At 35.5% G+C, this 19,146-nt stretch overlaps 1 protein-coding gene across 1 annotated transcript in view; it reads left to right on the top strand.

Moving 5' to 3' along the window:
• TMEM132D (transmembrane protein 132D) overlaps positions 1–19,146 on the top strand; it is a 1,105,315-nt gene that overhangs the window by 516,175 nt on the left and 569,994 nt on the right. Inside the window, exon 3 of the mRNA XM_063454342.1 lies at positions 16,729–16,872. Coding sequence (XP_063310412.1) covers positions 16,729–16,872 — 144 coding nt within the window. The remainder of the gene's footprint in view (positions 1–16,728; positions 16,873–19,146) is intronic.

Here is a 19,146-nt window from a genome sequence, read left to right as displayed (position 1 = left end):
CATATTTGGACCATGCGTTTTTGAGGAAGAGATATATTGATGACGTCCTCATTGTCTAGACAGGGACCGGGGATCTCTTCACTCACTTCATTAAACATCTCAACACAAATAACCTTAATTTAAAACTCACTATGGCAATTGGGACCCCCACCCTTAATTTCTTGGATTGCACATTGACCATGACCGATACATTTAAGATTAGTACCACCCTATTTTGGAAACCCACCTCAACTAATACAATGCTTAGATGGGACAGTCACCATCCTATACCCCTGAAGAGTAGTATTCTGATTGGTCAATATCTAAGGTTGAGACGCAATTGCTCTTCCACTGAAGATGTTAGGGATAAATCTATCCAATTTAGACAAAGATTCAAAGAGAGGGGATACCCTAATAGGTGTCTAAAAAGAGAGCACAGCGTAGTGTGAGAGGAACACCTCTCAGGCACAAGAATAGTGTGGACACTCCAAAACTAATACGATGTGTGGTAAGTTTTGACTCAGGCTGGGAGTCAGCCAAGAAAGCGATGGATTGTTTCTGGCCTCTCCTGACCCAAGACCCACACTTATCTAAAGTTATCTCCCCAAAAACTTATTTGACAGCCAAATGGTATAAACATGTGAGAGATGCTTGTGCCAAGTCACCTAGCAGCCCCGAGTGCTAAGAAAAGATGGATCTCTGAGGTTGGCACTTACCAGTGTGGCCGCTGTGTAGCATGTCAGTATATTTCAAAGGGATCAAAGATTATCACGGATTCAATGGACACACTCAAAATTGCTGTTAAACAATTTTTTAACTGCAACATCTCTGGAGTTATATATCTTCTAACTCGTGAGTGTGGCCTTAAATATATGGGGAAGACAATATGCCCATTTAAAAGGAGAATAATGGAGCATGTCCACTCCATGACCTCCTTTAAAGATACTCCAGTGGCAAGACACATGAGGGCATACCATAGAGACTCTCCCAAGGACTTGAAGTATTTCAGAATAGTACGTATTAATCTGTGTGTGTGTGTGTGTGTGTGTGGGGGGGGGGGGTGATCTTAATTTAGATCTAAAAGAAATAGTGCTTTTGGATTTACAAATTAGGTACTCTGGCACCCAAGGACCTCAACGAGGGCTTTACATTCACCCCTTATATTGGCACTTGAGAAGATTATTGTAAATATGATTAATGGGATAGATTATTTTCATGTACTTATATATATTTTTTTTATTTATTGTATATAGTGTTTTATTTTATTTTGAAAGGTACAATTAATACACAGACGGCCGGACTACTTACCTGTGTACCGCTGAGATACCAGTTTTTTATTTTTTCTAATACTAAGGGATGGCAGATCATCTCTTTTGTCTTTATCGATTTGTATGCAATTTATTGCTTTTTGCACTACCATAATTGTTTTAGGATCACTGATTTTAAGATACAGTGGTATTTGTAGTATACTAACAATTAACACCAAAAGCTTGATTTATTAATTGTACTGTTTAAAGTATTTTAATAAATGGTCTTCAATTTTAATCATGTTGGTATGTGTATAACATAATAGAACATTAAGGATTTGTTATATAAACACAAGTTTATGGGATTGTCATTCCCTTATAAGTCTGGTCTTTGGGAAAGTGATTTGTTTATCACTAATTAACTACCATAAACGGGGATAAAGGTCTAAACATCATATCCGGATATCTAGAATAATATATTCCTCCCCTTCCTTTGGTTGAACGCGGTATTATCACAATTATTTCTCCCCTATCTGTGATTTTGCAGAGTGTTACTGCTCCCTTCCTCCTCACGCCAATGCGATGTGGAGGAGGGAGTGTATGTCAACAAAGGGGTGTAACGATAGGGACGGAGTTTTCAATGTCAGAATGTTAAATCGATACAATCTAAACGCACCCTAAGCCACTATTGGTTGCGACCATTGTGTGATCAGCTGTTTCAGCCTGATTTAAGGAAATCCAGGTGAGTGGCTCTTTTGCATGCCCAGGACGAAGGTGCTTTAGTAGCGCTGAAACGTGCGTCGGCTTACTGTTATTCTTTTTAATTATTCACTCCACGTTTGTTAGCACGATGATGATATAGCTAGCAGCATTATATGGGAGGAATTTTAAGGACTCTAAATAGATAGTGTGTGTTCGCAATTGGAGGGAATTTTGCTGGATGGGGAACTTATAGGGAGAAGTTTCTAACCAATTACATTTTTTTTTTAAAGTTCATTAAGTTTGTGGGCTTAGCAGCAACAACAACCTTGAAGTCGACTTTTTTTTCTAGTTAGTTCATAGAAGGCTGTTTCATATATGCCATATACAGCCCCCATGATGTAACTTCCAATCAATGTAGTAATTTGTTTAGATACACTGCTACATTGGCAACATTGTTGTTTTTTGTATCTTATTCATATGGTTTACCTATAATAGTGGTGCTGACTTATAAGGTTTGCAATCCCATTTCATTGTAACCACAATAGGTTTAATAGGTTTATTCTAGTTGATGTACAACATCTTATTAGGTTCTCCCACGCTCACTCGTATAATCCTCGGCTCATATCCCATCTAGTCTACTATACAGAGTCCTCAATAGGGGCTCTTTTTAATGGGTGTATATATGTTTTTTATTTGTCTTAAACTATTTACTAAAGCAATCTAATTGTAGATATTGTCTAAAAGTATATTAGTTTTATATTCCTCAAGGGATCTTTTTGTGTCTGTTGGAGTTTATATCCATTGGACATTTATGTATATATTGGTTTATTTAACTTTAAGTGTTACCCCCTTCTAGGTTCCCTTGCACACACCAATAGTTCCTTTTTGAGATACTTTGTTTCTTCTATTTACTTTTATATCTCAATCTACAAACCAAACTTTGGAGGCTCGTTTAAGGTATCCAGTAGAGGTTTTTTTTTACCAGGATTCAGGCTGCAGATCACTTGATCTGACACTACAAATATTAACGGAGATAATAGATGTCCAATACTTAAGAGGCAGAGAACAACAAATACACAGAGACCATACAAACAATCTCCATACATGTTTCCACTTTATTTTGGCTAGTGCAGCAATGTATTTATGAAAATACTCAGATTTAGATTTTTTTTATGTCTTTTCTAAATTAGACCAGAGTCCAGAAAGTCTCCAACAAATGAACCTTCATACTACATAGATACAGCTTCTACCAGATTGTACCACTAGAGTCCAAGTTACATTGAAAACTAGATGGAAATATGTTATGTGTCTGTTCAATGCACCAATGGAACATGCCCCTTTAAAACACTTAGTGCTTTTTCAAGAAACTTTGATTTGTGGAGAATTGAAATCGTAATACCAAAGTTTAGGTTAATAAAGCTAAGCTGTTAACTACTTTTGCTTACATTTTAGCATTTGGATCTTAATTTGCTGCAATTTTTACAATTTTGCTGCAATTTTACTGAATAACCCAGCTGTATTTTGTTGCCACTGACTGCGTAAGTGGTGATAAAAATATTTTTAAACAGAAAGTAATTTTAAGAGTTTAAAAAAGATATGATGCTGTGAGATGCTTACAGAAATATGATAAATGGAATTATTTGTAGAAAAAAAAATTCTAAGCCATGTTACGCAATGCATAAAATATTGTTACTGCATTGCCCTAGAAATGCTTTTCTCTGGAAAAAATACCTGCATATAATGTACAGTACAGCATCAATTTATAAAAAGTTGAAATTTTGCATTTACAAAATAGACCTAATGCTCAAAATCCAATATTAAATATTTTGCTGCCACAGGATAAATGCTATTTTATGTGATATATATTTAATGTGGAATAAACAATGTTTCAAATGCTAAATGAATCACTACACTTTTCACTTTTGTTACTTCTCTTTAGATGCTAAGTTTACCTCACTATTTTATTAAATCTTTATGTTTACATTTTTTGAAATGTAATAAGAACAAATATATATATATATATATATAGTTATTCAGCTTAACTGAATGTATCTCTATTCTTTCATTTTAAATTGCATGTTAATTATTCACTGCCTATACTTTAAATTAGTATAAAAAACTGTATTAGTATTCGTTAAATATGGGTATTCATTAATCATTAAAACTCATCAGTCAGAAATAAATGTAAACATGTAAGCAGCAAAATGTTATTCATGTTTTATGAACAGAATACAGTTTTCGAATTTGTGGGTTTATGCAAATCAGAACATTTTTAACACTTCTTCGAGAATATGTTTACCTTTTCACATTTAGCTATAATTGAAGGTGATCAAGCATTTATTCTATGGCAACAATTGTCTGCATATATACACTCTATGGACCTTTACATTACCTGACCTTTACATCAAAAGGGATTTTTATGACATTGCATCCTAAATACATAGACATTAATATCTAGTTTACAGCTATGTCAACTTCCACTCTTCTGGGAAGGCTTTCCACAAGCTTTCAGGATGTTTCTGTGGGAAGTTTTGCCCATTAATCCAGGAGAACACTTCTAAACTCAGGCACTGATATTGGACTAAAAGGCCTGGCCATCAATCTCCTTTCCAGTTCATCCCATGGGATTGAGCATTGTGTGAGCCAGTCAAGTTCTTGCACACCAAAATAACCCAATCATGTATTTTTGGACCTTGCTTTATGCACAGGGGCACAGTCATGCTGGAATAGTCAAGGGCCTTCCTCAAACTATTCCCACAACGTTGGAAATATAGCATTGTCAAAAATGTCTTAGAATACTGAATCATTAATGTTTCGGCAACACTTCTGCTGCCTTTATTAAGGGTATCACACCCTTGATAAAGGCAGCAGAAGTGTTGCCAAAACGTTTCGAGGATTGGTGACTCGTGTTCTGTCCTATTAGGCTTGATTACTGGTGGTAATTATATTTGTACTTATGCCTTTTTTTGGTCGCTTTATGTATTATATGTTTGTTATTATTTCTTTTTTTAATCTAATAAAATATTTAAAAAGCAAATTGTTCTTGCTGGTACAGTAGTGTGCATCCTTATCTTGTTAAATATATATATGGTTTTTGGAGGCATTTGAGGGAATGCCTTATGAGGTTTTGCATCTAAGGATATAAATAGTGATTTTTGTGTTTTTTCCTCTGTGCAATTATTTTAATGTAGTATTTTAGTAATTTTAGTAGCCACTCAGAGAAATTATAAATACTGAATTATACAGATTTGTTTTGTGGCAGATGGGTAAAGTGTTGAACTAGAGGGTGACAGGCGTGGCTAAAGAGAACTAGAGAAGTTGTTCGTTGGTTTCAATTTGTGGTGAAATAATTTTAATAAGTCAAATTTCTGCAAGACTGTATGGGAAAATGAAATCTTTAAGATAAATGTTAAATTATATGATTAGTGCTAAATATTTATCTTTTAGATTTTATTATGCTGTATTGCCCTGTAGGTCCTTTCCTTGTCTGTTTGATTATAAGGAAACCTTATCCACTACACAGGCATGACTTGCTATGCACACTATTCCAATCATTACACCTTGCCCACGTGGTATAGCTTCAGCATATTCCAAAGCATGTGTTGCTATCTTTAGAAATATATTGTTCTGATGCTTTTATTCTGCTTAAGAAAATAATTTCAAGTTATAGAAAATGACATTGCTGTAAATAATAGAATATTCTAAATCACATCATATTAATGGATTAAAAAAAAAATCACCTTCCTAAAATACAACCATAGGAAATAATTAAGAAGCTTTCCAATAAGATTAGATCACGCTTAAAATTTTTAGAGGCGCTTGATGGAACATTATTCAAAAAGATGTTTTTTTTTTTACTGCCAAACAGGGTTTAGTTCAACAACATTTGTGGCTTTCTGATTAATATAAATGTTTTTCTCCGCATGTTCATAATTTTGAAATCAATCTTCAGTATGGTCTAAAGTAAAAGGAAAGTAAATACCTTCTTTCCCCTGAAAACATTCATACAGTAACACTTTAGTACATTCAAACATATGTTTCATGTAATACAAAACTGACCATTTCTCTTCTTGAAAGCATTCTATTGACGTATCTTTTCAATTCATGGCCAAACTCTTGACTAATGCTTTTACGGGGTTGAGCTTGTCATACTACTTTAGTCCAGAAGTCTTAAAAGGTTGTTGATAGTATAACAAGAGATAATATACCATGAGGTAAACACATTAAATCTCTGGAAATTAAACTTCTAAATAAAACATTTAAAAATCACCTAAAACCAACGTTGTATGCTTTACATTTGTTTTGAAAGATTTAGCAATCCACCTCTATCAGCGTGCCAGATGTGAAAGAGACACACACAAAGGAGCTGGGAAGAGTAAAAGACACAATGGGGGCTGGGAGAAAAGGAGGCACACAAAGGGGCTGGCGGGAGTAAGACACACAAAATGTGGGAGGATGTAAGAGTCAAACAAAGAGGGGGGTAAGAGACACGCAAGGGGGGTTGTAAGAGATACAAAAGCGAGGTGTAAGACACACAATGAGAAAAAATAGGGGATAAGACTAACACTAAAGGGGGTAAGACATTTAAAAGAGGGGATAAGAAACACAAAAGGGGGGATTAAGAGGCACACTGTTGAATATGCTTTTGTTTGGGGGGGAATGGGGTGGCAAAATGCATCTTTGGCCCAGTGTAGCAACTACCGATATTGGGGTGCTGTGAAGTAGTGGTGGGCTTAACACAATATGGCCATGTGAATCCGCATATTTGTTTGCTGATTTAGGTGATTTAAGTAGTCTTATCAAATGTAAAATTATTTTTATGTGTGCGCTGTTCCATAATCTGTTTTATTTACTTTTTTAATGACCGTAAGAAAGTAGCACTTATAGCAATGATTGGCAGGGAGCCAAGATAAAGGTAAAGATAATGATGTGGATTTTTTTCATCTAATTGTATTTTTCAGATCTTGCTAACACATATTTGTTACAGGTAAGAAGGGAGAAAGTAAACATAATTTTCCAAATCCTTTTTAACCCCTTAAGGACCTGACTTTTTTTGTGATGTTGTACATTTGCGACCAGGCATCTTTTTGACACTTTTGTGGTGTTTGTGTTAAGCTGTAATTTTCCGCTCTCTCATTTACTGTTCCCATACAAATTATATATTGTTTTTTTCAGGACAAAAGGGGCTTTCTTTACATACCATTATTTATATAATCTCATGTAATTTAATTTTAAAAAAATGAAAAAATATGATGAAAAAGTTTTTTGAATTTTATGTGAAAAATCTTTTACTCATCTACAAAAGCGAATGAAAAAAACTGCTAAATAGATTCAAAATGTTGTCCTGAGTTAAAAAATACCCAGTGTTTACATGCTTTTTGCTATTTTTTTGCATGTTATAGGGCTATAAGTACAAGTAGGATATTGCGGTTTCAAAACATACATTTTTAAAATGTATCAATAGTGACATTGTAACACTATTATCTGTCATAAATTGCTAAATAACACCCCACATGTACATATTTTTTTAAAAGTAGACAACCCAGGGTATTCAATATGGGGTATGTCCAGACGTTTTTAGTAGCCACCTAGTCGCAAACACTGGCCAAAGTTAGCGTTCATATTTGTTTGTGTGAAAAAAGTAAAAAACTAAATTGAACGCTAATTTTGGCCAGTGTTTGTGACTAAGTGGTTACTAAAAAAGACTGGACATAACCCAAGGTATTGCAAATTGGGTGTCTTCTTTTGCAAATGGTATGCCATCATGGGGGTAATTCTCATTCCTGGGCTACCATACGCTCTCAAAGGCAACGTAACCAACCTGGCCATTTTCAATGTAAAAATATTTGACCCATATATTTGACCCTGTAACTTTCAAAAACGCTATAAAAACTGTACATGGGGGGTCCTGTTCTACTCAGGAGACTTTGCTGAACACAAATATTAGTGTTTCAAAACTGGAAAATGTATCACAACAATTATATCATCAGTAAAAGTGCTGTTTGTGTGTGAAAAATGCAAAAAAAGTCACTTTCACTGACAATATCATCGCTGTGATATGTTTTACTGTTTTGAATCACTAATATTTGTGTTCAGCGAAGTCTCCCGAGTAAAGCAGTACCCCCCATGTACAGGTTTTAGGGTGTCGTAGAACGTTACAGGGTAAAATACAGTCAGCAAATTAAATTCTCTGGACTTTCGGCCTGGGTTGGCAGGCAGGTCCCTTAAATTGCAATCAATAAAATAACTTAATTATGTAAAAATATTACATAAATACGCACGTAGAATTTAAATATATATGCATATTTATATATTTGAAGTCTACGTGTATATTTATATAATTATTTATGTAATTTTGTATATGGACATATGCATAGTTTGCATTCTTTTTATTTATTTATATATACATAGATATATATATATATACAATTTCATTCTAAGTGTATTTTGATATAAATATATATATATATATTAATATCAAAATACAGTTAGAATAAAATTTCGTATAGATATATATATATTTTTTAATTTTTATTATTATTTTTAATTTTTTTAATTTAATTTCAATTATTTATTATTCATATTTCATAATAATATATATATACAATATATATAGTTATTATATATATTATATATATACGTGTGTAAATTAATTATAAGTGTATTTTTATATTAATATATGTACATATTAATATAAAAATACACTTAGCATGACATTATATATATGATATATAGACATATATTATATAGGTATAATATATGTCTATATATCATATATATACACATATATAATAATATTTTTTTTTTATTAACTTTCACTTCAATTTTTTTTTTTATTTTACAGTTGCAGGGAGACTGCCTGTCAGCACAGACAGTCCCCCTGCAGGCAGAGACTAGGACACCTATTGTGACCATGTGGTCGCCCTGTTGGGTGATCACATGGCCACAGGGGTCCTAAACCGCCATGGGGAGACTGTCTGGGCTGCAGGCAGTCTCCCCACACCGGGAGCACCGCCGATCGCCGCCGGGGGAACGACGGCGATCGGGTAAGTACATTTTAAATTTAGGACGGTTCAGGACCGTCGTCGGTCGGCAAGGGAAAAATGCAGATGACGGTCCTGAACCGTCTAGCGTCCTCAAGGGGTTAATAAAGGTTATTCCTGTCAATAGGAGAAGAATAACATGAATCAAACTATAATTTTCTCAACTTTTTTTTTTCTTTTTTTAATCAACGACATGATCAAATTTGTGGTATCATCAAACGATTAAAACGGTTATTGCTCTTTTCATTATTAATAAAACCTAATAAAATCTAAGTGCACCACAAATGGTACATTGCAGAAATGTCTTAAAAAATATGTGAACTTAAAAACTAAGTAGTTTTAAATTCATATAATGAATTTAACTAATGAATATTTTTTTAAAATTACATCTTTACAATTTTATGTAGACAGCATAATTCTCTTGTAGTACGCTATCAGCATATCATGTCTTCCAAGATCATTTATATGTTGGTAAAACCTTTAAGATAATTATGTTAAAGGAACACTGTAGCATTGGAAATACATATCTGTATTCCTAAAGCAATCACCCAAATGCCCCTTATAAATTAAGCATTTAATAATTAATTAAAAATAAACAAATGACTCACCTTTTTTTCCATGCTGGATCACCTTCAGCACTGCCGCTTCCTCCACTTATGGTTGCTCCAGGATGATAGGCCAATACAATGCTTCTCGTAGGCACTTGCGCAGTGCTCGCCATGATGTGCCTACGATTCTTCCATAGAGAATCATTATATTCAATGATTCTCTATGGCTGATCATGATGGCACTGCATTTGCATGTGTAGACTGTAAGCTCGTTTGAGCATGGTCCTCTTCAACCTGTCGTTCCTGTAAGTTTTCTTGTAAGTGTCCTATTTATAGTTAAATCCCCACTCCTGTAATAATGTAAAGCATTACAGATTCTGTTGGTGCTATATAAATGGCAATAATAATAATAATAGTAGTAATATTAATAATAATAATTATAATATGAGAGTCGGGAAGTAAGACTCCCAGCTTTCATAACCAGAGTGCTTGAAGGCATGGCTTGAAGCTGTGCTTCCAAGCCTTCTAATAAGATTATTATTAGGTGTTGGGGGTAGTACAGGGAAAGCAATGCTGCAGGCACTATAACAACTTAAAAAGATAAAGTTGTAAAAGGGTCTTTGGTGTCCCTTTAATCAATCAAGTTTATATAATGAAAAGCTGCATTCTGAAACACATTTTCTTAAACACAGTGTAGAACTCAAAAATCTCTAATAGGTTAATATTTTACGAAAAACACAATAGATTCTAAGGACTTAAGTGTTCCAAGCAATTTAACAGGTGAAGTTCATTGTTGGTGAGGTGACCCATCAGTGCCCTTTGTTGACAGGTGTTCTGCATCTTCACTTTCTCTAAGAATACCTTAGGCTTGAACAAGGAATGGGTTGTGGATTATTTTTTAACACTGACACAGCAATTTTTTTTTCAGTTTTGACCTTCTCACTTTTTAAATACATTATTTACGGCAGCTTATTTTTAATTTTGGATTCCCTAATGACACTTGTTTGTTAGATGACTTAAAATTTAGTTTTTCTCTTCACATTTTTATTGTGTTTTTAGTTTCACATGAATTTGGTCACAGTGCAAAATGTGTTAATCATACATCTGACTGTTTTTCTATTTCGTCTTAGAAATCCTGATTTGTGTGCTCCATATCAAATGTTCCTTACCTCAATGTCCTATTGTCACCAACAATTTTAAAACAATATTAATCAATATGTTATATTTGTGTTCGGGGCAACATTGATTATGATATGAAGTAAGATTGTTGTTAGCAAACCTGTGATAGGAAAAAGTCAGTTGAGGTGTGCCAAAACCGACGTATGCTGTAGGCCAGTAAATAAAGTGGGCCTACACTAGAAGAGTATGGTGAATAAAGGGAGTGGAGGGTGGGGCAGCAGCTCCTCAGACCCATCACGGTAGGGTAGGGAAGAGGGGAGTCCCTTTTAAAGGTCCATAAGCCCCTGCCACAACTTCAGGACAAGCCTTTGAATTTGTGTTCAGGGCAACATTGATTATGATATGAAGTAAGATTGTTGTTAGCAAACCTGTGATAGGAAAAAGTCAGTTGAGGTGTGCCGAAACCGACGTATGCTGTAGGCCAGTAAATAAAGTGGGCAAAAAGGAATACATGTCGGGCTCACAATACATTTAATGAGTAAAGAATATAATACAATGTAAGTACATTAAGAGGACATTTTAACGAATGCCCTTCGTAGTTCCTGTACTGGTTGGGGTATGTATGCTGTATATACTGATGACTTCAAGCAACCTAGAGTTTTACTGATATGGACTGGAACGTGCTGGCTAGATGCGGCCCCTATCCTAAACAAGTGTCCTGAATAAAGACTCGGGTTGATACCGAGCCTTGTTAACAATAACCGTACACATAACATGAACATAGCGTAAGAGATGTGATATTCGGTACGGTGTGGAGGTAGGAATCGAAAACCTTCACCGGCACCATATATTATTTGTGGAATAGTATGGAATGTGGATGGGTTAACCCAGTTGACTCGTTTTGGTCATGGTAGAGTCAGTATGATCTTGATGTTTAATTAGGTAGGAGCTTCGAAGGCAACCTTGTGCGTTGTGTTGGCCACTGATGGTGAATTCTCATGGCCTCAGGAAGCAGTAAAAGACCAGGTAAATAGCAGTTTCAGAGTTAGTGAGGGGTTTAAAAGGGTCTGAATCTAGCAAATTAGACACATTTTTGGACTCTTAAGTATAGTCTGATTGGATAGGAAAGTAGTCTTTGAAAGTAGTCTTTGCAGGAAAGTAGAGAACCATGTGATGTTGGATGTGAGTCAGGCATAACTTGATGGTATAGTGAGAAAGCCTAAATTGAAGATGGCAAAAAAAGTAGTGAACACAACCAGAGACATAATAACCAACATTATGTAATGAAGGACAACTTACCTGTGACGTGAATAGTAATGGAAAGACTTGGTGACAGTGACAGCAACAGCAAGGACAACTAAGGGCATAACTGGAAATACCTTAGAACCTGGAGGAGTAATACCGTGTACATTGAAATAGCGGAATCTTCCAGACATGTGAGCCCTACGAGGGCTAAGGAAATAGTTGTAAACATGTAAGTGACAACCAATATATACCTTGCAAACAATTGAGGGGTAAACCCAAGTGACCAAAAATTCTAATAATGCAGAAACTCTGGAAAGTAAGTGAATCGTGAACCTGTCACATGTATAAGCCCTTGTTGCCTGAAAATATTTGGATATCCCAGAGACAAGTGAACGTAGTGATGAACGTAGATAAGTGATTAATATAGCGAGGGCCAAGTTGACAAACAAACTTACATAGGGGAAGTAATAGAGTAGACAGGGTTGAGAACCGGAAAAGTATCAATACTGAAGAAAACTAAAAAAATTAGCATAGGTAACTGGTATCAATATCAACAAGAATATACAATGAAATGTATCTACAAGGACCATGATGGTGGACAATTCAAGCTAACAAGTGTATGAGAAGCCAACCAACAACCCGTAATTAGTATAACTAAACCAAAGTAAACCTTTGTTAGCTTATGAGTCCCATAAGGGTTGTAGTTAATGTAAGTACAGTGAATGTATATACAAGTTAGTTTATATTTGTGAACCATATGTGTAGGCCCAAGCTGGGCTTGACATGATTGATCCAGTCAATAGCGACACTCGGCCATGATGGAGGCTAAGACATATAATAGAAGTCGATGTGTTCCAGTAAGGGGCCCTATATCGGAAGCTGAAGAAGGCATCACTGTGGAGCTACGTATTAAGGAAATGCTGAATATGATAGTAGTGAAATTCGCCCTGAAAGAACAAACATACAGTTAGTAAAAAACGATTAAATGTTGCATGGAGGTTAGTGTTGCTCGAGCAACTCGTGCCTACTCCAGCATCAGCATTGTCTGTATTGGTACGCATGAGTCTGAACAGTTCTGCTTTCCCAGCCGTTGCTGTGAAAGGATCATTGCATCTGCGTAGCTCAGCCGTAATACGAGGAATGGTCCATGACCTGATGGAACCTGAAAGGTGTCACCTTTTTGTGTAGGTGTAGTGGACCAGACTTGTGAACTGGGAATTTACATGTCATCACCTTCTTACAGGGTTCTGAGACAGACTGCAATATATTAATAATTAGTTTGGATCAGGATCGTTTAACTGGCTGGCTAGCTAGTGCCAAGTGGCGAAGCAATTCACAAGGTAGGTGACAGGTGCGGCCCTGCTAGTTGCCAAGTGGCTTGAGAGGCTCCATCTATGCTTTGGGGAGAGGGGATTCATGGCCACCGAACGTTGTGGTGTTGGCCTCTCAGTGACATTTAAATCATGAGATAGCTTGGGTGTGACAAGTGAGGCCCTCTCTATGCCACTGTGCGAGGCGGCTAACTATGTTTTTGCCCGGGGGGGACGTAATACCTCATGCATGGAGGATGGGTGTTGGCCACTAACTCTAAAGTAAAGATGCCAGAAACTTAACATCTATTGGTCACCTCGATCCCTATAAGCCAGCAAAACCTACTAAAATGGTCTATATTGCGGGAGAGCCATCCTGGCTAAAAACTTACCTGAATTCGTATAAGAGTTCATGTAGTTCTGTATGGTAAGGTTGTAACCTGTAACTGAAATCATCAGTATCCACTAAAGGAGGCAGAGAGGGGAAGGAGTGGTTTATAACTTATGAAAAGAACCATAACTGACAAATGGGTGCGAGGTCTGAAAAGCAAATGATGCTCCGAATTGATAACCTGTAAAATAATCGGATTTGATAAGACATAAGGAAATGGATGTTATCAAGACATTGTGAGTACCACCGTACCACCCCCCCATTACAGGCCCCATGGCGTCCCAGAAAGCCACAGGAACAAATATCAGCAGACAGGAACTGTAGTGTTAAACCATGCAATCATATTTAGGGAAATCTCAAAATATGATTAGACATGACACATAAATATGTTTGTAAGCAAAACCATAGACTGTGCAGAAATGTATATTTAAATATCCCACATCAAAGGTAATACCTGTTTGTTGAATTGCAATAATCAGATTGAGGAAATATTACTGTTACATTACTGTAAAATAGTTATATCGGTATACTAGATGCCTATTAATGTACTACCTAGAACCTAAAACAAGACATTATATTCTTAATCTAAAATCTAAAATGTTTTCAATGAAATGTCCAAACGAGGTGCCGAATTAGCCTGTGGCAGGTTGCCCATTACTGGGCATATGATCACACGTTGTAAAGGCATAGTGATGCCAGGAGTAGGAAATATGCGTATTTAAATTTTTCACCCAGTGTAAGAAAACACATTATCTCCACTTCAAACCTAAAACTTGGATTTTTATGTATACCGTATATACTCGAGTGTAAGATGAGTTTTTCAGCACATTTTTTTGTGCTGAAAAACCCCAACTCGTCTTATACTCGAGTCACTGTTTGTATTATGGCAATTTACATTGCCATAATACAGACAGGGGGCTGGCAGCGAGCACTTACCTCTCCTGCAGCTCCTGTCAGCTCCCTTCTCCTCCGCGCCGGTCCGTTCAGCACCTTTGTCAGCTCCCAGTGTAAGTCTCGCGAGAGCCACGGGGTCATAGTGTGGCTCTCACGAGACTTACAGTGTGAGCTGACAGGGGAACTGACCGGACCGGCGCGGAGGAGAAGGGAGCTGACAGGAGCTGCAGGAGAGGTAAGTGCTCCCTGCCAGCCCCCTCTTCCCCCTACTGAAGTACCAATGCCACTGTACCACCAGGGAGTGAGAGCCCCCCTCCCTGGCCAGCTAGGAAGCAGGGAGGGGGGACGAAAAAATTTATATATATATAAATAATAATAATAAAATAATAAAAAAAAATAATAAAATAAAAAAATAATAAAATAAAAATAATAAAAAAATATTAATGAAACAAAAAAATATTAAAATAATAATTAAAAAATAACCCCCCAGCAAGGCTCTGCATCACACTCTGCATCACACACACAAACACACTGCATTCATACACACACACTGCATTCATACACACTGCACTCATACACACACTGCACTCATACACACACACACTGCACTCATACACACACACACTGCATTCATACACACACTGCATTCATACACACACACACTGCATTCTCATACACACACACACTGCATTCTCATACACACACTGCATTCATTATATACACACACTGTAAATAAATATTCAATTAATATAATTATTTTAGGATCAAATTTTATTTAGAAATTTACCAGTAGCTGCTGCATTTCCCAACCTAGTCTTATACTCGAGTCAATAAGTTTTCCCAGTTTTTTGGGGTAAAATTAGGGGCCTCGGCTTATATTCGGGTCGGCTTATACTCGAGTATATACGGTACTTTACGCATGATTCCTCATTGGCTTTCACACAGCATTTTTGACCTTTACATTTTAAAATATCACTATAAATATTGTTATCAGGGCTTAAAATGTCAAGTCCTATAATACTTAAAAGTTACCCACCACTCAGGGCTGAATTAACATAGGGGCTAATGGAGCTGAATGCCCATGAAATAAGCCCATTGATTAAAAATTATAAAATAAAAAAAAAGTTTTAGTTTTTTACTACTTTCACATGCTTTTGCTTTGTGCAGAAGGGATTAAGTAAGGGAAGGAGGCATGTAGAGTGGCAAAACTTGTGTGGACTGGCTGACTATAAATCAGTTAACGTAAAGCTAAATGTGTACACTGTGCAAACGCTCTGTGTACCTTCGGTCTCTTTAACAATGTCCCCATAATTGTAAACTCACTACATCCACCTTTTCTCTGTCCTGGACTGTATATCAAGAGCTTCTGCATGATAGTAAGATTGGAAGGAGATGAATTGACAAGTGAGTGCTGGAAAGACTAGAGGAAGCATATTAATTGAAGCTTAGGGTGCTGAAATAATGTTGTCTACGTAGTTCACTCTTAGTTGGCATGCCTGCATGATTGGCAGGCAGCTTGGCATGCATTCACACCAAGCTGAACTCTCTGGGCAGGTCCATCCTTTTGGACAGTGCCATTGATTGGCCAACCTACTTTCACCATTCCCTCTGATATCCTGCTTCATAGGACTCCAATTTGGGGGGAGATTAGTTTGGGAGAGAGATGAAAGCAATAGATTAGTATAGGGTGTTTTTAATTTTATAAATTCATCCTGTGAGTTTTCTCCAGCCCCAACTCCACCAAATATATGATACTGGGGACATATGACTATTTTAGTGTGTTCTGTCAATAAGAGTAATTAGGTCTATCATAATGTTAAGCACAAGGCCCAAATGAGCTCTTAGCAAGCCATGCCACCCAATCAAGACTGTAGGGACCATGACACACTCACCAGAGTTGAATTATCACTCACCAGAGGCTTGAGATTGAGTGGAAATTTTGAGGCCTATATTATCATGTATAAAGAGATTTTGTATGTATTCCTCCATACGTTTTATGTACTCCTGTGTTGATATGATCAAAATGTTGAAAATAACTTCTAATGGTAAACGAAAAACACATCCTATGATGTCTAATAATTGATCACTTATGTTCAATTATGTTTGTTCTTCAGTATTCTGTTTAGAATTTTTTTTTTTTCTTTTCCAGAAGGAGAGAGATTATTTATTATATACACAGATTAAAACAATAATTCAATTCCAGGAATGCTGTTCTTGTACACAATTGAATTTGTTTCTTTCTGTCTGCAGGGCAAAAGTGACGGAAGGTGTGAATTTATTTGGTATGAGAGCAAGCTCACATTTATGGGATGTGAAACAAAACACAGATGTTCATGGAAAACTGTCATCAGTCATTATCGACTGCCAAAGGACTGTCTCTTTTGCAGAAATAAGGTAGATGGTATTCAGCTCAAATTAATATGAATTAAATATTGTTTGAAATGTTCATATTTTCTTCCTGCAATCCAGAAAGTGTATGAAAATGTTCAAATAAGACGCTATTGCTAGAAAAAGATGGAAAGGTCATAAGAGCTACTGTCAAATTATGCATTTTAGCCTTTACCTATGAAGCCAATCATTTACAAAGATGATTACTGAAAAAAGCGACAATAGAATCCCTAATGTTCTTGATTTATATAAAAATTGTGCCTGATGGGTGTTATTATTTTGAGTTTATACTTCATGAGCTTTTATCAAAAATAATCGGTGTTCTTTGTTTTTTTATATTAATTATCTGATTTTTGAAACCAGTTATATCTAGTGAGTTTGTGCTAACTATACTGATATTCAATAGCTGTTATTGATTGCAGGGCTAGATATCAGTGAGCAATAAGATGCTTATTTGATTAATTTATAGCTACTCCATATGTATTCTCTTTAATAAATGGGCTCTTTGTTTATCCATAATTGAATACAAAATGCAAGATACTAATGTCCCCACATTGTTTATTCTGGTAAGAAATCACATCCATCTATATTAATTAAGAGTATTTACCATGTATTAATTTTTATTTTATTCTTTGATAAAAAATGCTGATGTTCCACTTATTTCATAACTGCATTCTTCAGTAATTACAGACACCAGCTTTTAATAGAATATTGTTGTTTTTTCCAGAATAAAAGTAACGCGTCTATAAATTATTAGTAAAATACAAAGCCAATAGTACTAATGATTTGGCTAACATGCGGTATGCTAATTAATTTCACATGATGGTAATCAGCGCCCATCATTCAGTATTAGTCATTAAGAGCTGCATTTTGCTAATGAATTCTTCCTCATGGTTATATAGCTCATCTTCAGCAAGTAACACTATATAGATTTTGAACGAACACAAGTGAAGTAATGTATAAACACAAAAGAAAACAACCAAATTCACACAACCATCTTGTATTAGAGGTTTGTAGTAGAAATAAGGAGACACGGTCTTCTTCCCGGGATTCCATGTGTGTTCACTGTCACTTTCACCTGATAATGGAACTTAATTAATTTGCATCAAATGCCAGACCATTCCCGGGCAACTATGCATTGGTACAAATGCACGGTAAAAAAAGAAAAACAATACAGAGTTTAGTTTATGGGGGGGGGGGGGGGGGAAACAACTATTAGATAACATTTGGGTAGCTACTTGAATTTGTTCTGACATTTGTGCTTAGATAGATAAAGATAAATATACTATGATTTGAAAATAAGAAAAGTCACATCAGTACCATCAAAGAGGAGTACAAACAGTGAGGGCAACTCAAGAATGCATGAAGCCCCATGAGAAACCTCATGATATAAATCGATTTACTTATCTTATAAAGGGGTTAAGAAAATCAGAGATTGATGTAACTACAATTTTTGCTGAGGATGAAATGCTACATATTGCCAAGAGTGAATAGAGTACAAAGTTGATAATCATTGTTGTAAAATAATGATTAGTGTAACTTAAACTTTTTCTTCATGTATTTTAGAAAACTCTTCTCATCTCTATTCTCTATTATATAATCCATTACAATTCTATATTCCTTAAATTTGTATTTCATAGTTGGCTGAATGATATATGTTAAAAAGGGCAATATGTATAAGCAATTAATGCTTTTTTTATAAAGATGTAACTTTTCCCACTTAAATTATACACCTTTTGGTTAAAGTTACTTAAACTATTTGAACGATTCATCTATTTCAATTATCATTCTGACAATGTTATTCACTAAACACCTCATTTTAGCAAATTAAATTTGTACACCAAAATTGAGACTGAATTAGCCAGGCTGTGTCTATAGCGAAGTTGGAGAGTTTTTCCAAATCAAATATAGCCTCAATTTTGCCATTAGGATTGAAAATGAAACAATTGGGTTTAGTAAATGACCCTATATATGTTTTTTTTTTCTACATATTGGATCATATTTTATTTTATGACCACGGTTACACTATTGAAAGAGACTCAACATTTTTAAAGGTCATGCTAATATCCAATTTTATTCTGCTGTCCTTTTATAATGGAAAAAAAAAAGTTAAAAAAACAACAAGTTTTTGAGTGTTGGTTACTTATATTAATTATTTCTAAACTTTTATGTATTTCTTTTGTTCCAGTAGCATAAGAACCAACAACATTCATTAAAAACACATTTATCTCTAGAAGTGTTGCTAAAGTGGGTGCTATTTTCAAGGAACATTATCTCTGT

This window comes from Pelobates fuscus, chromosome 5 (genome assembly GCF_036172605.1).
Source record: "Pelobates fuscus isolate aPelFus1 chromosome 5, aPelFus1.pri, whole genome shotgun sequence".
NCBI classification, from domain to species: Eukaryota; Metazoa; Chordata; class Amphibia; order Anura; family Pelobatidae; genus Pelobates; species Pelobates fuscus.
The sequence above is the reverse complement of the archived record's forward strand: the minus strand, read 5'-3'. Positions and strand labels throughout refer to the sequence as shown.